Source organism: Sus scrofa, chromosome 6 (assembly GCF_000003025.6).
Source record: "Sus scrofa isolate TJ Tabasco breed Duroc chromosome 6, Sscrofa11.1, whole genome shotgun sequence".
Taxonomy (NCBI): domain Eukaryota; kingdom Metazoa; phylum Chordata; class Mammalia; order Artiodactyla; family Suidae; genus Sus; species Sus scrofa.
The window spans coordinates 48,302,868-48,327,953 of NC_010448.4; the positions used below are offsets into that span (position 1 = coordinate 48,302,868).

General features: G+C 55.5%; 2 protein-coding genes across 7 annotated transcripts; both read right to left on the minus strand.

Moving 5' to 3' along the window:
* Positions 2,970-11,656, minus strand: DYRK1B (dual specificity tyrosine phosphorylation regulated kinase 1B). Of its 6 annotated transcripts, none has more exons than XM_021094374.1 (12): positions 11,483-11,656; positions 9,282-9,445; positions 8,117-8,236; positions 7,832-8,020; positions 7,310-7,457; positions 6,011-6,297; positions 5,127-5,273; positions 4,906-5,046; positions 4,569-4,604; positions 4,289-4,484; positions 3,810-3,916; positions 2,970-3,714 (listed from the first exon to the last, which is right to left on the minus strand). In XM_021094374.1, exons 2-12 carry the CDS (start codon positions 9,342-9,344, stop codon positions 3,343-3,345), a joined length of 1,806 nt encoding a protein of 601 aa, XP_020950033.1. In that variant the 5' UTR covers positions 9,345-9,445; positions 11,483-11,656; the 3' UTR covers positions 2,970-3,342. The 6 variants fall into 6 exon arrangements, with proteins under 6 accessions (XP_020950033.1, XP_005655891.2, XP_003355969.2 ...); XM_005655834.3 differs by having other exon boundaries at positions 10,699-11,656; XM_003355921.5 differs by having other exon boundaries at positions 4,289-4,604.
* FBL (fibrillarin) lies at positions 11,915-23,566 on the minus strand. The gene is made up of 9 exons (XM_003355924.5): positions 23,438-23,566; positions 17,367-17,537; positions 17,161-17,262; positions 16,978-17,072; positions 15,759-15,929; positions 14,284-14,416; positions 13,087-13,199; positions 12,128-12,273; positions 11,915-12,019 (listed from the first exon to the last, which is right to left on the minus strand). Exons 1-9 carry the CDS (start codon positions 23,445-23,447, stop codon positions 11,995-11,997), a joined length of 966 nt encoding a protein of 321 aa, XP_003355972.2. The 5' UTR covers positions 23,448-23,566; the 3' UTR covers positions 11,915-11,994.

Here is a 25,086-nt window from a genome sequence, read left to right on the forward strand (position 1 = left end):
CCTGAGACTGTGAACTCTTGGGGGACAGGGGGACTGTTCTCTGCTGTGTTCTCAATCCTGAGCACAAAGCAGAGGCAGGATGAAATGCTTGTTGAATGTCTGAGACCTCAGAAAACTTTAAGGCAGCCCCTTAAACTTCTGTGGTCAGGGGATGGACAGTCCCTGGGATGCTGCAATCTGGAGCTGTTCTAGGAAGTCATCCATCCATTCATTCATTCAATACACAGTTGCTGAGCCTGTACTAGTATGTCGAGGGCTCTTCAATGAGTTAGACATAAAGCCTGAAGCAGACAAGAGCCCCTGCCTTCATGAAGCTTGCGGTCTGCTCTGGGGGTGGGAGGTGGGGGAAGGGGAGACAGACAATAAACACATAAATGATGCCACATGTTGAGTGGTGACGTGATTACTGCTAAGCGGGAAGTTACAGGGAAAGCAGACACGCCGTCTGCGGAGCAGTTCTAGGAAGGTGGTCAGGGAAGATCTGAAGGAGAAAGTAACATCTGAGTAAAGACCCAAAGGAAGGAGAGGTGAGCCCTGACTACGTGGGAGAAGAGTGTTCCAGGTGAGGAGAACAGCACGTGCAGAGGCCCTGAGGCCAGTGTGGCTGGAGCAGAGGGAGCAAGGAGAGGGGAGGCCAACAGGGACAGAGCATGCGGTGCCCTGCAGGCCACAGAGGAATGTGGCATTTACATCCCATGTGATGGAGCCCTATCAGCAGGGGAGGGATGTGATCAAGATGCAGATGTGCCCAGTGTCCTTTAGCTCCATGTAAGGAACAGACAGTGGTGAGCAAGGAGACCACTGATAGTCTGGGCAGGAGATGAGAGTGGACAGGATCAAGGTGACAGGAATGCAAGTGGGAAGAAATGGTCAAGTTCTGAATATGCCTTGAAGTCATCTGCTGATGGATCTGACACGAGTATAAGACAAAGAGGGGAGTCAAGGACAAACTCCAAGCCTTTGGTCTGAACAACTACAAGGATGGAGTGGCATTTCCTGAGAAGAACATGGGAGGAACATGTTTTGGGGGAAAGACTCAGTTCAATTTGGCTAAAATTATTCTCAAGATAATTGGAAATATCTGAGAAGAGAAATTAACAGCTATATTGTCTGGGCTACAAATATAAATTGGGAGTATGCATTTCCATGCTTACCACAAATTCCTTAAGGACCGACAAGATTTGACTCCTGCTGATGTCGTGAGGCTCATCTTGCACCTTGCTAAGTCAATGGTTCGCACACACACCCACCCACCCACCCCAAGCTCTCCACTTCCTAGCTATGTGATCTTGGGCAAGTTATTTAATTTTCTCTATTATCAGCAACCTCATTTGCAAAAGGGAGATCATAATAATACCTGCTTTCTAGAGCTGTTCATTCCAAAAATTGTATTAAGCATTTCCCATATGCCTGGCACTGTTCTACGTGGACAGATCCGTTTCCGCCTATCTTGGCCTCCCTCTCCCACACAGCCTGTCAACTCCGTCTCTCCCATCCACACTCATACTCCTCTCCCATCCCAGACCCCTGCCCTGGTCCATACCTGACATCTCTTGCCTAGGATCATGCCACAGCTGCCACTCTGAGCGCTCAGACCCTAGTTTCTTTCCCATCACTCTATTCCCTCAGGGCAGCAAATTGGGCTATGTCCCCTACTTTTTGGAAATCCGCTCGTGGCCCCTCACTGCCTTCAGGGCAAAGTTCCAGCTCTCTAAATGACCAAAATCTTCCACGATCTAATCACAAAGCACTTGCAAGATTTCCACCGACACCCAATCACCTGCAGTTCATTCACACACCAGGTGTTTTTCATTGCTGCCTCTGCGCGAGTCGTCCCACTGCATCACCGCCACCCCCAACATCCCTCCGTATCAGGTCTCAGACTGCTCCTCCTCGCCCAAGGTTTGCCTACCGGTTTCGGGCCTAGGTTCTCTCCGCATTCCACGCCGCCTCGGTTAGCGAACACATGCAGGGCTGTAACGGGGCCTTTACCCGTCTCCTACCGAAGGAAGCGGAGCTTCCCGCGAGTCAGGCCAGACAGAGCCGCTGGTGATATCCCGCAAGGTGGAGCCGCGTCAAGCCTCCGCGCTTACCTCCTGCTCCGCAAACGCTGAACTTGCAAGCTCCCGGGACACAAACCCACCTTCCGCACTCGAGACCTCAGCACTTGCGCAGTCAAGCCAAAACCACCCAATCACGGCCCTCTCCTCCTCGCTAGCTCACCTCAAGTATCCGGACCCCAGCTGCCGCTGACTCCGATTGGCTGCCTGAGAACCCGCCCCTAAGCAAGTTGGCGAAAAGCATTCTGGCCTTTGTAGTCCCGCAACGAAAACCGGGACAATATCGCCAAGCAGAATTCCTCTTCCCGGAAGCACCGCTCCCCAATGGTCAGGACGGTACCTTTTGAACCTGGCGGCTCTTAATTGGCGGGTCGGGAGAGTTTTCCAAATTATCATGGAAACAGGCCCACTTACCTGGAACCCCGGTAATTATCCCTTGGCCTGAGAACTCTCAAAACGTTTTGCTCCGTAATGATTCCAAAGGCCGGACGTGGGGGGGGGGGGCGTAAACTGCCTGTCAATCCCCAGGTGGCTCCAATCAGGCCGACCACAAGCACTCATCACCCACTAGACACCTGGCAAAAGCAGCCACGCCTGTGCCGACTCTGTGGAAGCCCTGGCTTTCTAGGGCAGAACCTGATGTTTCCCAGAGACAGGCCAGAGCTGGGCCTTTATCCTTCTTAGTTTACCCTAGATAAGGCAATGTGGGCTAGGATGCTTTCCAGGGTCTCTGTCTAGGATTCCACAGCCCCAGACCGCCTACAGCCCCAGGTCTGGCATCAGCACTGCTAACGTCCCCAGGGGACGCGTTCCACATGAGAAAGCTCTTCCAGCACCCCTTCCCCAAACACGTTCCCCATCACACCGCTGAGGGCTGGGTGAGGGGAGCCAAGGCCTTGCAAACGCTCAGGCGGGGCATGTGAGAAAGCTCTTTACTGGGGGGTACAGCGAGGAGGAGCAAGGCCATCTCCCCCTACCTGCCCCCACCCCCTCCTAGGGCCCTGGGGTGAGGGGACTCTCCCCCTCCCGCTGGACCACCACTGTCTTTGGTACAATAAATAGAAAACACAGGGGGAGAGGGGGCCAAGGGTCCAGTCCTTAGTGGGGAGGGTGCACCTGAACCCTTCTCCTTGACCCCCTGCCCCAGGCCCCAATCAGTGCAGGCCTCACCCACCCCGGCTGGGTAGCAGCAATTCCAGTCAAGGGGAAAGATGAGGATGGGAGCCCAGGGCCCCCAGATGGGGGGTATGGCTTCAGGAGGGGCCCCAGGGAGGGGGCAGGGTCATGAGCTGGCTGCCGTGCTCTGGGGTACACCACGGAGGCCCAAGCGAGGCCCCAGAGTGGCAGGGTCATCAGGGGGTGGGAGGGGTGGACGACCTCCTGTCATCCGAGTCCGGAGGGCTGAGGCAGCCGGGTGCTGGGGGGCAGGTGCCGGGTGAGGCGGGGAGCAGTCCGGAGGGCCTCCCACCAGGCTCACATCCATTAGCTCTGGGGGTGGTGGCGAGGTTGGTGATGGGGGACGACCAAGGCATCGGGGTTGGGGGGGTAACTGGGCCCCAGCCCCTGGCAGTGATGAGGCGGAGGCAGGGGCCTGATGTGTCTTGTGGGGCATATCACCCCCTGCCCAGGGGCGCAGCGGCTGGGAGGGTGGGACCTAAAGGAGCAAAGGAACAGTGGGTGATGGAGACCTAGGTCCTGAAGCCCCAGATACTCCACCACCCACCTCCAGAGTCCCCAAGGCCCCATTACCTGGGGGCTGTTCATCTCACAGTCAGTGATGGGGGGCCCAGGGCCCCCACAATATCGGTTGCTATAGCGGTAGGTCCGGTTGTCACTGGAGGAGCCACTGGAGCCTCCTGGAAGTGCCAGGGAAGGAGAGGAGAGGGCTTAGGCGAGGAGACGGGGCGGCTGGGTCTTCAGGTGGCAGAGTCTGGTTCACAGCCCAGGCTCAGGTCTAAGACTTTGGGGCGGTACCCACTGGGAGGATCAGGCCCAATTTTGAGACCAGGGGTCAGAGTTCAGTTTAGGGCATCAAAGAGTCAGAACTGAGCTCAGTTTGAGAGACCAGGTCAGGGCCAGTCTGAGCTCGCCTGCCCACCCCTTCTGGAGTTTCAGGGTCATGCAGTTTCAAAGCTCTAGGTGAAGGCTCAGTGGCAGGGCTGCCCAGATCAGCCCAAACCAGAGGTGCCCCCACCCCTGTTTTACCCCATCTGGCACTGAGCACCCACCAGAGCTGGAGATGGAGCTGGCGGTGCTGGAGGAGGGGCAGGTGTCAAGGGGCGCGGGCGACGTGGAGGCACTGCTGCCTGCCGGGCCCGTGTTGGTGGCCTCATCAGCCGTGCGGCGGAAGAAGCCATGCTGCAGAGCCCCCAGTGGGCTGATGCGGGCGGCGGGCTCATACTCCAGCATGCGCAGCACCAGGTCCTGGAAGCGGAGGTAGTCGGCGGGGCTGTGGCCCGGCTCCCCCGCCCGCCGGCCCCCGGGCCCGCCCGTCTGCACGCCCAGCACCTCCTGCAGCCGCCGTGTCCCGGGGCCCTGGTAATCCTGGCAGGGGGAGGTGGGAGGGGGGGCAAGAGAGTGGCCGTCAGTGGGCAGGAGGGGCAGGGAGACACACATGGGGAGACAGAGGCACAAGAGAGAAAGTAGAAAGAGAGAAGCTAAGAAGAGCTGTGGGGTGGGTAGGAGGAGAGATGGGGTGGGCGGGGGAGGAAGGAAAAGACAGGGCAGAGGAAGGAAGGGAAAGACACAAGGGAGAGGCAGCAGGGAGAGAGGGGGAGGGCGCCCCAAGTGTGAGAGAGTGAGGGGCCGCCGGGGTGGGAGGAGCGGCGTGGGGCAGGGGCCGCACCTTCCTGAGTTCCTTTGTCCTTCGCAGGGTCCAGCCACCCCCAGGCAGCCGCTCAAAGTACTTTCGAGCCTTGGGTGCCTGGTCCAGCATGGGGGCTGGTGGGATGCCCAGCACCTCCACAATGCGGTTCATCTGGTCCACCTGGGAGCAGGCGGGCAGTCAGGGTCATCAGCCAGCCAGGCCTCCACCCCCTCCAGCACACCCCCTCCTCGGGAGCACACCTCATTGGAGCCACTGAAGAGGGGCTCTCCGGTGTGCATCTCCACCAGGATGCAGCCCAGGGACCACATGTCAATGGCCAGGTCATAGGGTGTGCCCAGGAGCACCTCAGGCGAACGGTAGAAACGGCTCTGGATGTACTGGTAGATCTGGGGGAGGGGAAAGGGCAACAGTCAGAGGTCCCAGCCTTCCCTGTGGGTACCCCCGACACCCCCAAACCTAGGAGGACTGACTGTGCACAAGCCTCCTGCCTCCAGAACTGGGGATGGGGGTCTTCAAACCCTGATGTTTTCAGCACAACCTCCCAAGGATTGCTGCCACTACCTCACTCATCAGTTTCAGGAGTCTCTGCTGGCCTAGTCTGATCCCGATCTCCATCCCCTGGCCTGACCCTGAGCCCCTATGGGTCACCAGGATCCGGCAATCCGCAGACCTAGCCTCTTCCCACCCTTCCAATCCAGACCCTTTCAAACCACTACCAGCGTCTTCTCAAAGGCCTTCTCACCGGAAGCTGCAAAGCTGACGAGCCCTGTCCTCTTCCCTCCCCAGCTTTAAGAGCACAAGGTAAACAAACGGAGCAAAGTGCCACCCCAGGCTCAAAGGCACCCAACTCCTCCTCCCCCTCCCCCATTCTGGCAGCCTCAAAACTGGCCCCGGGCTTCGTCCTCTCGGGCTCCACTCTTCGCTGTCCTTCGGGCAGGACACCCCAAGGCCCTCTCCATCACCCTCTTCACCCAATGACCCCACCCTCTGTACTTGCAGACACCCTGTCCCAAGCACTACCCTCGGGCCGCTGCACGCGACCATCCAATCCCGTCCTGGTCCTCCGTCGGCCCCGCCCACTCTCTGGCCACACCCACACCTCTAGCCCCGCCCCGGGCCGCACCCGCTGGCCGAGCTGGCAGGAGCTGCCAAAGTCCACTATCTTGATGGCGCTGCGCTTGGGGTTGCAGAGCAGGATGTTCTCGGGCTTGAGGTCGCAGTGAATGATGCTGAGCTCAGGCGTGGCCAGGAAGAGCAGCGCCGTGCAGAGCTGCTGCGCCAGCTTCCGCGTCAGGTTCAGTGAGACGCCGCGGAAGTGCGTGTTGCGCAGGAGGTCGTACAGGTTGTAGGAAAGCAGCTCGAACACCAGGCACAGGTGGTTCCGGAACATGAAGTGCCGCTTCAGGTGCACTGTTGGCAAGGAGGCGAAAATGGGCCGAAGGAGAAGAAATTAAGGCTGAGAGAGGGCCGGTGGCGGCCTGGGGTACCCAATAATAAAGAGATCTTTGTCTCTGCTTCTGGAGCACAGGCCAAACTGTTCTGCTAGCCAGGATTTTATTTCATTTACTTATTTTTTTTGGTTGTGTCCATGGCAGGAGCAAGTTCCCTGGCCAGGGATCGAACCTGTGCCTGTGCCACAGCAGCGACCCGGTGGCTGCAGCGACAACGCTGAATGTTTCACCCGCTGAACCACCACGGAACCCCCTGGGAGGTTTTTTGTTTTGTTTCTTGAGGATGTTTTTATGTCTATAATCTGATTCACACAGGAAGTTAAGTTAGCTCGCTTTTCAAGTCTCTCACATTTTCTGATTTAAACCAAAGAGAAAGTTTCCATTCGGTGCTGATGGGTCTTTAACACCATCCCTACACTTCCCCGTTTAATTTTATAACATTGTTTTAGTCTCAGTTCTGTTTATTTTGTGACAAAGGATACTTGCTTTCCATTTACTGTAAGGAGGTGCATTTTCCTTTTAAAAGAAACACACTCCTTAAATCCACTTTCTTTTTCTTAAGAGGAAGCAGTACAGGAAAGAGGAAAAAACCCAGCAGAGGCGTTTAGAGTGGAGGCTCTGGAATCCACTGTCTGGCCAAATCATAGCTCTACTGAGTACAAACACCTCGATCTTACGCAAGTGACAGCACCTAAGTGCCTCTGTTTCTTCATCTCCAAGCTGTGGGCAATGATGCTCCTTCCCATGGGGCTGTGGAAAACTTACGTAAAGTTCTTACAACAGAGCCTGACCCTTAGAGAGCACCCAATAAACTTTGACCAGCTTTGTCATGTGAATAGGGTAAAAACTGTGAGGGTGGCAGGAGAAATCACTGATGTGGGGGATTACAAACCACACCTTGCCCTGAGGACAGCAGCCCCCTCGGGTACTGAGGGTGGCTCATCCCCACACAGCCCTGCGGCGGGCCTCACCTATGTAGTACTTCATCTCTGTGTCATGCTGGTTCATCAGCTCCAGCAGCCGCAGCTCGATCTGGGCCTGGTTCAGGAAGGCCTTTTTGTTCTTGATGATCTTGATGGCCACCAGCTCCTGCGTCTGATGGTCATAGGCCTTCACCACCTGCCAGGGCAGGGCGCGTCACAAGACGAGGGCAAAGGGGCGCGAGGCACAGAGCCAGGTACCACTCGTCGCCCTCCAGCCAAGGAGACCCACCCATACCACCATCAACGATACTAATACTTCCAAATTGCAAGCTCGCCAATCGTCAGACACTCGTGTCAACGCTGGACATGAGAAAACACAACAACCTTACGTGGAGGGCCTGTTACTGAGGCGCTCTTACAGAAACCGTGGCACAGGGAAACCAGACCGTGCTGGTGAGTGGCCCAGCACGAAACGCGAAGCCACTGAACCGCTGGCTGTGGGGGTCAGCACCAGTGGTGCCCGCTCCTCCCAAGCCCTGGAGCACGGCTGGGGTCGGGGTCATCCCACACCTGGCCAAAGGAGCCTTTGCCAATGAGGGAGTCGATTTCGTAGCGCTCCAGCCAGCGCTCGCCACTGCGCACGATGTAGTCATGGTTGTCGTCGTCGTAACCGTGGTTCAGGACCTTTTTCTCCTTCTTGGTGCTCGAGTCCTGAGGTGGCGCCTGCTGGGCCCGCCGCTTCTTCTTCGCATAGTAAACCTGCCGGGGACCGGCCAGGAGATGCGGACTGGTGAGCGGCCTGTGCTGGCAGGCCAGGACCCCTCCGCACCCAGCCCGGGCCCCCACCCCGCCCACCTCATTGATGTGCTTGTAGGTCTTGATGAGGTCCACGGAGAGCTTGCGCAGCGGGGCCGAGGTCGCGTCTCGGAAGGCCAGGGGCAACCTCCGCGGCAGCAGCCGCACATCAGGCAGTACCTGGGGGGAGGGCGGGGGGCCAGGTGGGCACTGAGGCCAGGCCTTCCCCTCCGACCTCAAGCGGGAGCCCTATCTGGGCAGCTGGTTCCTCGTGACCACAGGCAGGACCATGTGGTCATGGTCTGACCACCCCGCTAGAATGGAAACTCCCCAAGGACAGAGACTTGATCTCCTTCTTGCTTTATGTCCCGTGTCTGGAACAGGGCCTGGCACACAGATGTTCATTAGAAATTTGCTCAGAGAGGGACGGAGTGAACGGTTTACCCCGGACCTTTCATCCCATCCCTTTCGCTCTTTCCTAAACCTCCGTGGGGGAGATCTGAGAGAAACCTGGGGCTCTGCCCGCCCAGTCCTTCACCTGGAACCACCCCTTCTGGGCATTCCCCCTTGAGGGCCCCTATCTTGCTTTACCCTCATTCCCTGGGGCCATCCCAACCCTCACCCTCCACCCTGTGCAGCTCTGCCCAGTTTTTCATCCTAAGGGTCTTGGATCTGGATCCAGCACCCTGGACCTCCCGCTCCAACCCGCTTCAGATTCTACGGTTCAAAACCTAACAGTCTCTACCCCTGAAGCTCCCGACCTGCATCCCCAGGCCCTGCTGACTCCAAGACCCTTTAGGCTCAACCCTCCTCCTCTTTTACCCCCTCTAGATCTTCCTCTCTGGACTTTTTTTCCCTTTGGTGAACATTTATTGAGTATTTACTATGTGCCAGATACTGTTCAGAGCATTTCCAACTGCATTTCATTAACGTGTTCAAGCCACACAATAACCGTGGGAGGCAAGTGTAATTATAGGCTGCATTTGACAGAAGTGGAAACTGAAGCAGGGAGAACCTACCTAAGTAACACGACCCCCCGGGCCAGGATTTGAACTCAGGCTCTCCAAACCTCGACTGCCAGCAACTCCTCTATATCTTCCACTCCCTTGGCACCCTTCATGGACCCCAGAGATTGTCCTAGACAGCGTACCATCTTTTTGGCTCCAAGACTCCTATCCCAGCCTCCCCCGACCCCAGGCAGGTGAGGAGCCAGGTGAACGCGTACCTGCGTGTGCTCCTGGGGCCCCGGGAAGCCAGAGAAGGGACCATGGCCCGGTGGGACGGCCATGGTGGGCTCAGAGGGCCGCAGGGGAGCGAGGCCTGGAGCGGGAGCCCGGCCGGGGGGCGCCTTCTCGCATCCTGCACCTCGGCTGCCACCGCCGCTGAGACCTGAGAGCGGGCGGGAGGCAGGGGAACAACATGGAACAAGGGGATGTGTGGGACAGTGCCAGGAAGGAGAGAGGGGGACATGAAGAAGAAGGCAGGGCACAAAGGGAAGAAGAAAAGGATACAACAGAGCAACAGGTGGCAATAAAAAAAGGGGAAGAGAGAAGTGGAGGTGGGAGGCAGAGCGGGTCCCCTCAAGTGGTTACAAAGTAAATGAAGAAGGCGGCAGAGAGGAACGTGGAAAAGGGAATGATTGGGAGCCAGGCAGGGATATGGGCCATGACAGGAAAGGACAGAAAGACACCAATAATTGGGGGGGGGGGGGAAGAGAAGAGAGAAACCACAGACAGCAGAGCGGTAGGGTTCACTCTCCTTCCCATTTCTGCTCACCGCCCTCCCCAGGGCCCCTCACACATGATCCTGCCCTCCTGGAGTCCTTCCCTGAATGTCAGGATCTCGTCCCAGCAAGGTCCTTCCATCTCGAAATCTACCCTTCCCAGTAGGTCCCCCAATCCAAAGAACTCTGGAGTCGGAATCCTCCCAAACCACTTGAGTCTTCTGGGCCCCCTCCAAACCACAGCAGAATCCTCTGCAGGCCCTGGGGATCAGGGTCCTCAGGGACCTCCTGCCCACACCAAGGTTATCTGAGGACCTCTTCCTAAGAGTCCTACCCCTATGGCGTTCTCACCCGGCACACCCTTCCCAGGAGCCCCTCCCCAGATCTGTCAAGACTTCTTCCCTATCTTTTCTCCCATCGGGGACTGCCCCTCATGTAATTTGTCAAACCATATTTTGGTTCCCCCATGTCACAGCCTGGCTCCCCCTTCCCAGATTATTCCAAGGTCCCCCTCCCAATCAAGGCCCCACTCCTTCGGATGGAAACAAGGGGGAGGCGTCTCTTCCCACCGATCGTCCTTCTCTCTCCTACATGGATCCTACCCTCAACCTCCCCAACCAGTATTTCTGTCAGGGCTCTTTCTCCAGTCACTTCTCTACACCAGGGTCAATCCACAACGGTGCCCATTCCTAGAAGGCCCCCGCGGCCAAATTTCCCAAATATTACAGAGTTCTCCCCTTCCACAATATCTGCCACACCAAAATCCTCTCGTCACGGGCCTTCTCCCATGTCATTCCTTTTCTCCTATGTCAAGCCTTGCACTCCACGATCCCTCTCTCTTGGAGCTCCCCCACAAAACCTCTTCCCCACCAGAGGGGCCCTCCCACACCAGGACCCTCTCCCAGCCTCCGCCCCCTACCCGGGTCAGGGCTGGCGCGGGGCCCACGGGGGGCTGGGGCGCGGTGGGGCCCCCAGTGGTGTGGGCGAGCGGCCAGCATGGCGGCGGTAGCGGTGGTGAGAAGACGGCCGCCTGTCCCGGCCCGGCCGGCCCGGCAAGCCCCGCGGCGGGGAGGGCAAGCGGGACAGGCGGCCGGGTGGGTGACAACAGCAGCCGCCGCCGCTGGGGGCGGGGAGAGGAGGAGACGAGGGTCAGCCCGGGGCAAGCGGGGGAAGGGGAAAGCAGGTGGACGGGGGAGGGGCGGGTTAACCCTCGCCCCGCCGGCCCCGCCCAGCGCAGCCACCTGCCCCCGGGGACCCCGGCGTCCCGCCCTCCACCCTGGGGGCCCGCCCCGGCCAGGGGGAACCCGGCGGGCGGGGCTGGACCGAACCTGGCAGTCCACACCTACCATGGCAACAACCGTGCCATTGGTCACTACTGCCAAGAGCTCAACCAATCACAGTCCAGGACAGCTGTTGCTAGGCGACGACGATGCGGCCGGCGGAGCCGAGCCCAAACAAAGGGCGGGAGCGGGGCCCCGCTACCCCCTCCCAGCTTCCCTCCCGAGACAGCTCTCTCCGCTCGGGCTCGGCCCCTTCCAGGAATCCAACTATGAATAGCCAGGCAAGGCCTGCACCTGCCTGCCGTCCCCCTCCTCTCCTCCCTCGGCCTCGTGCTAAGTCTCGCGGCGACGCAGGCAGGGCGGGTCCCGTACTACCCTCCTCCCCGCGAGCGCGTGCCGCTCCGTCCATAGCCGCGTTGTTACCTGAGGCCGCGAGCAAGGGAACTCAAACTGCTCGGGAAGCCCGAGCTCAGACCTGCCCACTGGCTGAAAGTATCCGGCGGACGCGGCGAGCCAGGGCCCCGATTACCCAGTAATGCAACCAGCAAAATGGCGACCACAACAAACCGGCCCCCCCGCCCTGGACTCCGCCCCCACCCCCCCAAGCTGTTTCTCCTCACGTGACCCAGGGCAACACTCTGCGCCTGCGCTCGGAGGCGCTTACTGGTCTCCCAGCACAGCAAGCTATGAACCCCGCCCAAGCGCCGAAATCCAAGTTACGGCTGCGTAAGAGCCCGCTAAGAAACGAGCACGCGCGGTGCCACCGGGAGAGTGCCCGCCCCCACCACGCAAGTAGACCAAGGGCGCATGCGCCCCGTTAAGAGCGGTCGCCAAGCAATCAGCGGCAAACAAGAAGGACGCATAAGTCTTTTAATAGAAAAACACGCGTGTAACAGTAGCAACACAGTCTCTCGCGATCCAGATGGCACTGGGCTTCAGTTCTTCACCTTGGGGGGTGGTCTGTGAGAGGAAACAGATGCGGGGACTCAGAACTTACAAGCACTTTGGGGTACTCCTAACTAGTATTGAGACTCCCGGCTCTGGTGGATTACTGGGCCCCCTGCTTACCTGTACACACCCACGACCACAGCGTGGTCTCTTTCGTACGGCTCTAGGGTCAGCTGCTCCTGGGGCTTCATGTTCTCCTGCTGCATCTTTTTCACTTCAGAGGCAAACACGGCCTCAGCAGAGGCTGTGGAGTCAATGCAGTTGGCCTGAAGAAGAAAAAGGGTCTGAAGTCTGCAGCAAGGGTTTGGGGCTGTTTTCCCTTTGTTGTGCTCTTTCAAACCAGTAGAATTTTTAAGTTGGAAAATAGGCTTTGGAAATGTAGGGAAAGACTTTGTTAGGTAAGTTTTTAAGTAGTTTGGGTTTGAAACAGGAAGGCTTCAGCAGAGCTCTATTTATCTAAAGGCAAGTGTTTAAAATTTCCACTCTGGTTTCCCCCCCTCCCCGCCCCCATTTCCTCTTTAACAATCGCAATAATGCAGCTGAGATTACTAAAACAAATGCAGCAAGTGGTTAGGAAAGGCTCAATCTGGTTGAAAGTACACTGGAGAGGTCTCTGTATTTCAAAATAAAACGTTTTTAAAAATGTACCTAGCATTTATCTGGTATTTATACCAGGTTCTTGGCTAAACACTCCATACATATATTGAGAAATTTAGTCCTTACATCAACCCTAAAAGAGTTAGGACTAACATTGCTATTTCACAAGTGAAGCAACAGGCATAATATATAGGTCACCTGCTCAAAGACACACACTGGGATTCAAACTCATACGTGGGGATCACGCACTGAACCACGACGGTCTACTGCCTCTTTAAATCCTAAGGTTTTTAGTTTTGCAGACATTTTTCATTACTTGCTATTTGATTGGGTGGTTTATAGGGAGCTGGGTAGGGAACACACTGACTGGATTAGGACGGAGGGAAGCCCCCCCCCGCCCCCGCCCGAGTTTTAACTGGCTACATGGCAGGTATAGAGAGAAGATACTGCCACCCCATCTTAGACTCCTCTATGCCCCGCACCTTAATGGAGATCACAAAGTGTCCTCCATTGCGTAGGAAGGTGTGAGCATTCAGGGCTACAATCCGAGTCTGGTCTGGCTGGGCCACGTCAGCAAAGATCACATCCACCATCGCTAGGAGAAAGAAGTAACACTTACAAGCTGGATCCACAGGATCGTCCCAGCTCCTCCCCGGGGCCTGTGCCCCATCACCAGCAGGTTCCGGGCAGAGTCCTCCCTGCTTCCAGTCTCACTTCCCCCCATTGATCCCCCTCCCTCCACAGTGCCCCCAAGATGGGCCAAAAAAACCCTCAATCACACCGTTCACTCATTCCTCTTATAAACCATGTTGCCACCTACTCTGTGGCCAGCCCCGGGCTGGGCGTGGGGGACAGAGAGACGAGTCAGACCCGGACCCTGCCCTCGAGACGCTCCCGGGTCTGGGGGGGAGACAGACACGTCATCAAAAAGGCAAGTAAAGGTGAGCACGTACAGGCAAGAGAGTCTGCAGGACTGTCACACAAAAACAAGCCACAGGCTAAGGGGTATGGCATGAAGGCACCGGGGAAAAACTCACAGAAAGAAAAACCAGGGGGATGATGCAAGCAGTATTTTTAAGGCAGTGTGGGTCAAAAAAAAAAAAAAAAAAAAAAAAAAATGGAAAAGATGGTGCAATGAAAACTGACTTTCAAAAACCAGGAAAAGCAGACATCAAATGTTCATATCGGTTACCTCTGGGGGTGGTTTATAAGGCACTCCATTTTTACACTATGCTTCTGAATTTTTGCATTTTTTTTTTTTTTTTTTTTTTTTTTTTAAAAACCAAGGTCATTGACATTCACAGCGGGCTCCTCTGGGCCAGGCCACGCTCAGTTGTGCTTTCTGGGGTATGATCTCCCCAGAGGAGGGTGAGGACCTCTGAAGGAGGAGGTTACACACAAGCCGGGGGCAGTGTGAAAGGTACCGTGTTTTGGAGGGAGGCAGGAAGGACGGGGGAGGGTTCCTGGGGGGGAGGGCCCTCCGAGGGTACCAGACACATGAAGTGGGACGGCCACCTCCACAGCCTCACCGGGCTCTCTCCACCCTTTCCATTCCTGTAGACTCGAGAGGCCTGTGCATCCACTCCAATTCCATCCAAATCAGGGCTCTGGAGGCCGCATCCAGGAAACCTGGAGCGACCTGTCCTACCCCCACCAGGGCCAAGCCCTGGGCCCCTCACCGATGAGCATGCGGTATTTGTGCGGGTGCCGAGCATCTTCGATGACGGGAATGATGTTGGTCCTCTTCTTGGCCAGGTTAATGAGGTCACGGCCGGAACGGTGGGAGAACTCAACTGCATAGACCAGACCGTCCTAAAACAAAGCAAAAGCAAACAAAAATAACGATACTAAGTTCTCACGGCTGGAGTGCCTATTTGGGGGTCACATATTGTACACATCTCTTCAAATCCCTATCATTTAATGATTTATTATCACTTTACAGATGAACACACTGAGGTCTAGAAGATGTGAAATCATGGGCTAAGGGTTATTCAATCCGACTTGGTCAGATCTGAGGGCCCAGGCCTCCAATGTAGGCTTAAAACCAGGACGTCGTAATAGCTAAGAATATTTAATGGGCCAGGCACTGCTTTAGGCACATAATAGGAATTAACTCACTTATTTTCACAATGACTCTATTTTCCAGAGGGGCAAACTGAGGCGCAAGAGGGTAAGTAACTAGCTGAAAGCCACTTCACCGTCAAAAGCCCGCAGTGGAGCCGGGGGTTTTTAACCACAGCCTACAGCGGTAGAGCTGAGTGAGAGGTCCTGAAGCGAGATGCATAGGCGCCCTCTCAACAGGGAGCCGTCCACAGCCCAGAAACACAGGTCCTGGCAGTTCCTGCTGTGGCTCATCGGGTTAAGAATCTGACTAGTATCCATGAGGACGTGGGTTCGAACCCCTGGCCTTGCTCAGGGGTTAAAGGACCCAGCGTTGCCATGAGCTATGGTGTAGGTCACTGAGACGGCTTGGGTTTGGCGTGGCTGTGGCTGTGGCGAAGGCCGGCAGCTGCAGCTCCAATTCGAACCCTAGCCTGGGAACCTCCATATGCCATGGGTGCAGCCTTAAGAAAAAAAAAAAAAAGAAACACAGGCCCAGAAACTGACACCTCCTGTTCCTCCAAGAGAAATCAGACCAGATTTGAGGGGTATCAGTTTTTGTTTGTTTCCTTTTTGTTTTTTAGGGCTGCACTGCAGCATATGGAGGGTCCCAGGCTAGGGGTCTAATCAGAGCTACAGCCGCCGGCCTACGCCACAGCCACAGCAGTGTGGGATCCAAGCCACGTCTGCCACCTACACTGGGAGCTTGTGGCCACACCGGATCCTTAACCCACTGAGTGAGGCCAGGGATTGAACTGCTTTCTCTTGGATACTAGTTGAGCTCTTGAACCTGCCAAGCCACATGGGAACTCGGGGGTATCAGTTTTTAAGGTGGGCAGCCACCTCAGACAGCCTGCTATCTATACTCTCGGCTCTGGGCCCCTCTCACAGTGGTCGCCCCGACACCCAAGTCCCTTCCCTCCAGGTCAAGAACTCAGCAGTGAGGCTGAATGAGGCCTCATGCGGCTCCAGCTGCTCCTTTTGCTCACGGGCACTCTAAGTCAGGCTGGCAGAGGAGGTGGCCGTCCCCTCCCTCCCCGCTCTTCCTACTCACCGGGCCCACGATGTCAGAGACGTGGGAGACGGTGGTGCCTGAGGCAGCCCCCAGGTAGAGCACCTTGGCCCCCGGCTTGATGTGGATCTGGTCTACACCGCCCAGGATCGCTGCCGCCAGCTTAGAACGGAAGGGGTTCCAGGCACGGTACTCGATTTTGTCATCTCCCTCCTGGGCAGGGAGAGATGGGGTGGAAGTCAGCGCCGGGCTCTTCTGCAAGACCCCACTGCTCTTAACTCTAGGTGCCCCCAAAGGGACTGGAGGCCCAGTCATCGTACAAAAAACAAATGGAGCCACACAGGCGCAGGGCCTGCCCTTTCGGGGAGATTCCTGACTCAGGGAGAAGGGGTGGCAACAGACATAAACAAGGTCATCCCAGGTTTAACCACGAGGCAAGACCTGTGCATTCGCTCTACAGACCCCGACTGGGTGGCATGTGCTGCGTGCGGCCCAATGCTCAGGCACTGGGGAAACACAGGGAACCAAAGGCCTCCACCCTCAAGGAGCTGAGGAGACGCTGGATGGACCACACCTACGGCACAGCAGCCAGCGGCTGCGGGGACTCCATGGTAAAGACCCCACCAGGCAGGAACATGTGACCACGGGGAGCAGGGTGCGGGCAGGTAAAAATGAGAGCAAGCGCCAGAAGAGCCGAGTGAAGCAGACCCAACGGTGAGGCTGGGGACGTGCTTTCCTGCTTTCCTGGCAGCAGGAGAGCCAGCAGGAAGGCCCTGAGGCAGGAGTGTGCCTGGCCGCACAGAAGTGGCAGGGCCTACAGGGCGGGGGAAGGGCCGTGAGGGCTGCTCTTGACAGACGGTGCGAGGTGGGCTCCTGAGAAAGACAAGGTGACACCTGACCAGATGCTGATGATGCCCTGGAGCCAGCCACACACAGAGCCAGGAGGAGTGTCCCCTGGCACAGGGAAGGCTGCGGGGGCGGCGGGAAGACACTTGCTTAGAGGGGACAGTGGGAGGGGATGGTGGGGAAGGGGAGCTGGAATGTGTGGGGCCTTCCAGGCCACACTGAGGACTTGGGACCATAGCCAGGGGGATGTCATGGAAAGCGGCCGGGGAGGGGACCCTGTGCTCCGGGGGACTGATGGATTAAGAGGATCCCCTGGCTGTCACGGGTGGGATGCACGGTGGAGCAGGGAGACCAGATCCCCGGTTACACTGTTGGCTGGGGGCCCTGGTGGCTTAGCCAGGCGCCCAGGTCTCACCGAAATCGAAACTCTCTTCTCTCCATAAACAGATTCTCCAGGGACCAGATTCTTGGTGACCAGGGCATCTTCCTTTCCCCGGCAGATGAAGACGCCTGGGCCAGGGGAGCAGAGCAGGGTGAACACCGCTGCGCGGCGGCACAGCCCAGCCCTCGCCTCCCGGGCCCGGCCGCCCTCACTCACCCTCATGCCGATGGGGCTCCACCATCACATTCTTCCCCGACTGGTTTCCTTTTTTTCCTCCCCGACCACGACCCCGGCTGCCCCCGGACTGGAACCCACCACCTGCAAGGCAGAGCCGCGGCCGTGAGAGGGGGCTCCGGGCCGGGCTCTTCCCTCCCGGCTCCCCAAGCCCAGCCTCCCCGGTCCCCGGCCGCCGCCTCGCTCACCTCTTCCGCCGCCGCCGCCGCCTCGGCCTCGGCCCCGAAAGCCCCCGCCCCGGCCTCGGCCTCCGCCGAAGCCTCCTCGGCCTCCGCCGAAGCCCCCTCGGCCTCCGCCTCGACCGCCACGGTCACCAAAGCCCCCTCGGCCACCGAAGCCGCCCCCTCGGGGGCTGAAACCTGCGGTGGAAACAGGAATCAACAGCAGGGCCTTGATGCTTGAGGAGTCACCCCTCCTCGGGGGGACCCGGCTCCGGAGAGAAAGGGGACGACGGGCACTACGCGCAGGGTCCGCGGGCAGAAGCGACAAAGGAAGTGGGGGCTGTTCATCACCAACGTGAAAAGGGTCAACAGTTACACTCGACAGAGACGTCTCCGTGTCCCCTTAAGCGAAAAGAGCAAGTCCTGGAAAACCACATCTAACGCAGCAGCCCTCGAATAAAGTTCCACTAAAATTAAACGCCGCTGCGCTGTGACATGTGCGCTCGCCCTCGCTCCTCGCCCCGACCCCGAAAGAGGAGAGAGAAAGATAAATGCAAAAGGTTCGCCATCAGGCTTCAGGAGGGAGAAACTGATTCCTGGGTTAGGACAGGGGAGGAAAACACAGGTAGACAAAGATCACTGGTAACCCCCAGCTCTTCTCAGTGGGTAGAAAGTCTCAGAACTCCTTCTCTTTTCAGCATTCCCTGCTCTGAAGAGCGCACGCCTGGTGAGTACACGCCCTGTGGCAGCAGGGGGCAGCAGGGGGCCCGGCACCCTGGAAATTTCTTCAGGCGCTCCCACGCCTGACCTTGAGTGCGGAAAAGGCCAACAGAGGGAGGCCTTTCCCCCAACAGAGGGAGGCCTTTCGGCTTCCAAACAGCTCAAGTCCCTCCCAGCTAGCACAAACCAAATTGTCCCTTAAGGATGGGAAAGAGCTCCCAAGCAGTTTGGGGCCTGTCAACAAGACGGAAAGTTTAAGGGAAAAAAAAAATTCAGAGACTTTACTTCCACCACTTCAAGGCAAACACTGTTCATCACTGAGCACAAAGATGGCTGAAACAGACAGAATTCTCCGGGTGAGAAAAGACTCAGTATTTGACTTTTCTGTGAAGGTTTCTCTGCAGTACTTTCAGAAAAATGAGGTAACAAAGTCATTAGAGTGAAAATTAGTGATGCTTTAACATGATCTTGGAGTTCCCACTGTGGTGCAGTGGGTCAATGATCTGGCTTGTCTTTATGGGGGCGCTGGTTGCCTCCCTGGCCTGCTGTGGTGGGTTAGGGGCGAAGTGGGTTAGGGACCTAGCGTTGCTGCAGCTGGCGTGGGTCGCAGGTGCTGTGGCTCAGATTCGATCCCTGACTGGGGAACTTCCATATGCTGTGGGTGCGGCTGAAAAAGAAAAAAAAAAAAAAGATCTCACTTGATGAAAACTAGTCAATAATAAATGTGCTAAAGTTTTGGTAAAGGTCCATTATAGCCATACTCATGCCTTTCTGTGGTGTCAAGGACGAAAACCTACAGCTTTTAATAGTTCGTTGTAATTTAACTGTTTAAAACACAACAGGTTTCAAAACTCTGACTGTGCCAAGAGTTGTTTCGCTCTAGTCTCCTGCTCCCTCTGCCGTCCACGGCCCGCATAGCCGCCGTGACTGGGCTTTGCAAAACAAAAACCACATCTTGGCAGCCCCCTGCCCAAATTCCTTCAAAGGTTTTCCATCACCTTCCAAGGGAAATCAAAATTCTTTTCTCCAGTTTTCAAAGCCCTAAATCAGTGGGTCCCACCCTTGCTCGATCCTGTTATCCAGAGATTCTGATGTAATTGTCTGGGGTGGGGGCTTGGGCAGGGGGCCTTTTCAAGTTCCCCAGGTGACTACTGTGTGCAGCCCAAAAGGAGAACCACCTCCACCACGCTCGCTTTGGCTGACTTTTCTGACCTCGCTCTAAGTTGGGTTCCTTGCTCTTCCTCCCCAAGAAGGAACTCACTCTCCAGTTTCTAAATGTGTCTCCTGTTCCCTGGGTCCTGAGGACAGGTGCTTGACTTGCCCCCTCCACTGCAGTCAGGCCTCTGAGCAAACGCTGCTTCCTCAGAAGGGCCTTCTCGGGCTACCTGACCTGTACTCTGCTGTTTCTTAGCAAGGATCACACGTGACATTTGAGAAATTACTACTGCCTGCCTCCCCCACTAGAATCAAGCTGCGAATGGACAGGGATGTCTGTTTGGATCATCACTATACCCACAGCACCCTGCACAGCATTTGGCACAAAGTATGGGCTCAATAAATATTTTTATTTATTTAAAAAAAATTTTATGGCTGTACCCAGGGCCTAGGGAAGTTCCAGGGACCGAATTGGAACTGCAGCTGCAGCATCGCCAGACCCTTTAACTTACTGTGCTGGGCTGAGGATCCAACTCGCACCTCTGCAGCAATCTGAGCTGCTGCAGTCTTCACCCACAGCTCCAAATAATTCTTTCTCTTTTTCTTTCTTTTTGGCCAGGCTGGCAGCGTGGGGAAGAAGTGCCTGGGCCAGGGATCAAACTAAAGCCACAGCAGAGATAATGCTAGACCCTTAACCCCGCTGGGGATCAATATTAAAGGAGCTGTCTGCTGATGACTTCAGCCCCTGGGTTTCTGTCTCCTGAAGAAAGCACCCTCTCTGTCCATTCAGGAGGCAGGTGATCAGATGGTGACCAGAGCCCGGGTCCCTCCCCTCAAGCAGCTCCTGTGCTGAATACAGGGAGATGGCCACGCCATTCATAACCCTAGAGAGGAGGGAAGGTTCAGGCAAGTCTTGAAAAAGTCACTGGCAAGATGGAGATGGAACTTACACAGTGCCCACCTCATAGAGTCATAAAGATTAAATGACAGTACCCACAAAGCACTTCACTTAATACACTGCCTGGCACACCATCTGAATACATTATTCAAACTCAGGGGAATAAATCCCTCCTCCTCCCTACTTAGGGGAGAAGCCACTGGGTGTAAAGACTGGTAACCCAGGCCCCAGGCCCGGCATGGGCCACAGTGGATCCAGTCAATACTCAAAATACAGCCTTTTTTTTTTTTTTTAAATTACAAGGCCACATGTATTAAAACAGTTCAAACAGATCTAACAATAACAATAACAAAATTCCACTCATAGCGATTATAAAGGGGATTTATGCCATAACCCCAGATGTCTCCTTTTTAAATCACTTGCATTCAGCAAGCACTGTGAGGAAATATGTCTTAATCCATTTCAGGTCCTGGGTTCTTAGAAAGATGCACTGAACAACACACACATTCACACACCTTTTTCTAGAAGTTTTGGGTGGATGGTCCACAGACCCCCAGTTTAAACTGCTCTCCACCTCGGGCCTTCTCCCTCTCAAAGATGGCACCTCCACCCCTCCAGTTACACACGCCCAAACCCTCAGTTGTCCTTGACCCTTCTCTCACACCTGCATACAAGCTGTTGGCTCTATCTTCAAAATATGTTCCCAAATGGTGACAATTTGTCAGCCAGGTCCACTGCTACCACCCTGGCCTAAGCCATATCATCTCCTAGTAGATGACAGCAACCAACTTCCCACTGATGAGTCTGCTTTCATTCTTTTTTTTTTTTTTTTTTTTTTGTTGTTGTTGTTGTTGTTGCTATTTCTTGGGCCGCTCCCGCGGCATATGGAGGTTCCCAGGCTAGGGGTCCAATTGGAGCCGTAGCCACCGGCCTACGCCAGAGCCACAGCAACGTGGGATCCGAGCCGCGTCTGCAACCTACACCATAGCTCACGGCAACGCCGGATCGTTAACCCACTGAGCAAGGGCAGGGACCGAACCCGCAACCTCATGGTTCCTAGTCGGATTCGTTAACCACTGCGCCACGATGGGAACTCCTCCTGCTTTCATTCTTGTTCCCCTAAAGTCTTTTTTCTTTTTTGGTTTTTAGGGCTGCACCCGTGGCATATGGAAGTTTCCAGGCTAAGAGTCCAATCCGAGCCACAGCTGCTGGCCTACACCACAGCTCACGGCAATGCTGGATCCTTAACCCACTGAGCGAGGCCAGGGATCGAACCCACATCCTTGTGGATACTAATCAGATTCGTTTTCCGCTGCACCACGACAAGAACTCCCCCTCCTAAAATCTTTTATACACAGAAGCAGGAAGGATCCTTTTAAATGTCTCAGTCAAGTCTGACTGACATCATGTCTCGGTTCAGAATCTCCCAAAGGCTTCTTCTCTCAACCAGATTAAACTCCTTGCTAAAGAGCTGACTCCTGACAATTTCTACAACTTTACAGCCTAATACAGCGAAGGAGGGGTTGGAAGGAAGGTGTATCTTGCGCCACTCCTGGGGTAATCAGACCACAGGATGCTTGCAGGCATACCAGGGTCTCATGGAGACACCCTCCTGGCACTTCTCATTCCACAAGTAGATCCCCAAACACTGAAGAAGAGAAAGGGAACTTGGGAGGCAGCATGGACCCACAAAACAGCCTCCCCCTCCCCCCGACACCTCCAGATGACCCCATCCCTCCACAGGCTGGGGTCAGGGGGGACTGGAAAGGAAGAAAAAAAAAAAACAAAAACTTTTGGTCAGGATAGAAGATTTCCCCAACTCCAAGGGAACCAAGTTACAGGGAGGGGCTTGGCCTGACTTAGGAAGAAGGACCATAATCTCATTTCCCTTAAGAAGATAACAATTGGAGCCAATACTATTATATGTCAAGGGCTGTGCTATATGAGATACAGTTGACATAATATAACGTTGTGTAAGTTCAAGGCATACAACCTGTTGATTTGATACTGGTATATTGTGAAATGACTGTCAGCAGGTGCTGATTTTTTTCTTTTTTCCGTCTTTTTGCCTTTTCTAGGGCAGCTTCCCGCAGCATATGGAGGTTCCCAGGCTAGGGGTCTAATCGGAGCTGTAGCCACCGGCCTACACCAGAGCCACAGCAACGCGAGATCCGAGCTGCGTCTGCAACCTACACCACAGCTCACGGCAACACCGGATCCTTAACCCACTGAGCAAGGGCAGGGATCGAACCCGCAACCTCATGGTTCCTAGTCGGATTCGTTAACCACTGCGCCACGATGGGAACTCCCGGTATTTCTTCTTAACATGATTTCACTAAATTAGAGCTGGGTGCCATTTTTCATTGATGAGATAACAGAGGCTCAGAGAGAGAAAGTCACTTACTTGCTCCAGATCACACAGTAAATTAAGCATAGTGAGGACTGAAACTTTGAACGGAGGCTCTTCTGCTGTCAAAGCCTGTACTCTCATCATTAGACCAAGAGGGAGATGCACTGGGTTCATCAAAATCTCGAGTAAGATCGGAATGGATAAAAACACTCATGCTCCGTGATTACGCGCCCCCCCCCCCACTTTAATCCTATACTGGGCTGTCAAGTTTCATCTCATCTCTCATCAGCACTAGGCCCAGGATCTCCATCCTCAGGGACCCGCCCCTCTCTGGTAAGTGGAGAGCGGGAAAATGGGCCAGAGAGACTACCAAGCCGGGAGAATCCATCCATGCCGGCCCTCTCCGAGAAGCTGGGTGTTGGGGCCAAGGGTACCGCAGTAGCGGTGGCGACACAGGAGCATACCTGGTCCTCTCAGACCCAGCTTTCGGACCCCCGAATCAGCGACTCTCCGCCTCCGAACCAGGACAAATTCCCAAATCCCACACCCAGAGATCCGAGACCCTAGATGCCTGGATCTGGATTCTGGGTTAGTATTCGCGATTGCTGCCGCCGGGCCAACATCCAAGACCTCTAACGACAGCTTCAATGAAACGAATCCCAGGTCAAGACACAACCCTCCTCAAGCCCACGCCAAAGACCCTCGACCCACGACTGTGACCTCGGGAAAGCCAGTCACAAAGCTCCAGACCAGGAACCCGAACCCCGGGCTCAAGTTCAATCACCATGCAAAAGCGAGCCCCCTTCACCCACACCGGAGAGCGGAACCAAGACCCCCCTCCCCACAAGAGACCGGATCCGGGGCTCAGAACTCCTGCCTCCAGGCCAAGACCACCATACCCCTTCGTTCCGGACTGGCACCCCGATCCCCACCAGGCCCCAGTCCCAGACCCCCGATCCCAACCCCGGCCCGTACCTGGTTTCATAGCGAGCACAGAGGTTCGCTACTCAGTAATCTGAGGCTCTTTCGACTCCACGCGTCCCGGGTTTACGCACGTGGAAAGGAGCGCAGGCGCGCGGCGACGTGCGGCGCGTGACGCAAGCACGCAGACCCCATCCTTCGGAGCCACAGCCCCGCCCATGGCTTGTGTGCGCGCTGTGGGCGGGGATTCCCGAGCCCCTCCCGGTACCGCCTCTTCGACCGCCGCTGGCACCGCCTTTCCTGTGCAGCGCTTGCTGCCTGAACACTCTTCCCGCTTCCTCTCCACCTGTGCAAGCACCCCAGTAATCAGGTCTCCAAACCTTCGCACGGGCTACCCTAGCTCCTCTTCTCTATTCCTGATTAACTCCCTAAGTTTCCCTCTACACCTCAAAGCCTTCCCTAATCCATTTTCACCCCCAAGAACAAGGGCCAACTCTGGACTCGCATTCATACATTTGAAAAGCACTAATTATGCGCCTGAATGTACGAAGCACTGTTCTAGGCTTTGGAAATATGGCAGAGAACAAGACAGACACATCCCCACCCTCCTGGAGCTCATCTTGCAGTGGGGGAAACAAACAGCAAACGAGTTAGTAAAAATCATTGTTGAATGATAGTTAGTAAAAATCATTGTTGAATGATAGAAGGCTGTAAGTGCTTTGGAGAAAATAGCAGGGAGGGAATAGGGACTGGTGTTGGGAGTGGGGGACAGTGTGTGAAATTTCTTACCCGGTGGTCAGGGAGCCCATCTGGTGATTTTTGAGCAAAGAGCGAAAGAAGATGAGGAGGGAGGCATGTTCTATCTGCGGGAAGAGAACGCAGGCAGCAAGGGTTGCAGGTGCCAAGGCCCTGAAGCAGGAAAGGTAAGGAGGGTTGCAGAAACAGTGAGGGATGTGGTCGGGGCAGAGTAATCTTGGGGAGAGGGGGAGGAGATGAGGGTAGGGAGGTCGACAAAGCAAATTGTATGGAGCTTTAGGGTGATAATTTTGGCTTTTACTCTGAGAGAGAAAGAGGTTCCTGAACAAAGAAGGGATATAATCTCACTTGGGTCGCCTGGCTGTATGTGGGAAACTGAGTGAAGGAATAGGTTTGGGAGACCAATGAGGGCCCTGCTGCAATGGATCATGATGCAGGCAGAGGAAGGGGTGAGGAGTGAGCAGATTCTGCCTAAGTATTGAGAAATTTGTGCTTTGTAATTTTATAACTTGAATATGCATCCTATATATTTGTTCCTCAGAACAAAACAAGTGGGAGTTCCCGTTGTGGCGCAGTGGTTAACGAATCCGACTAGGAACCATGAGGTTGCGGGTTCGATCCCTGCCCTTGCTCAGTGGGTTAAGGATCCAGCATTGCTGTGAGCTGTGGTGTAGGTTGCAGACGTGGTTCGCATCCCAAGTTGCTGTGGCTCTGGCGTAGGCCGGTGGCCACAGCTCTGATTCGACCCCTAGCCTGGGAACCTCCATATGCCGCGGGAAGCTGCCCTAGAAAAGGCAAGAAGACAAGACAAGACAAAAACAAAAACAAAAAAGTGGCATTGGAGTTCTCTTGTGGCTCAGCAGGTTAAGGATCCCAAGTTGTCAGTGCAGCGGCTCAGGTCACTGCTGTGGCTTGGGTAAAAAGCAAATACAATACAATGTAATACA

Bases quoted from the DNA above. Each gene is read 5' to 3' on its own strand.
- DYRK1B (XM_005655833.3), bottom strand. From the start codon at position 11,128: ATGGTAGGTGTGGACTGCCAGGTTCGGTCCAGCCCCGCCCGCCGGGTT. The intron at 7,458-7,831 runs GTGTGGGATGAC...CTGCCCTGGCAG, and splicing joins GCAAAGGCTCCTTTGGCCAG to GTGGTGAAGGCCTATGACCA. The intron at 3,715-3,809 runs GTAATGGGGCCT...TTGCTCCTTTAG, and splicing joins GTGAGATGAACAGCCCCCAG to GTCCCACCCTCCCAGCCGCT.
- FBL (XM_003355924.5), bottom strand. The intron at 17,263-17,366 runs GTGAGCGAGGCG...TCTGCCTTGCAG, and splicing joins CGGCGGCGGCGGCGGAAGAG to GTGGTGGGTTCCAGTCCGGG. The intron at 14,417-15,758 runs GTGAGTAGGAAG...GCTTTGTTTTAG, and splicing joins TCTCTGACATCGTGGGCCCG to GACGGTCTGGTCTATGCAGT.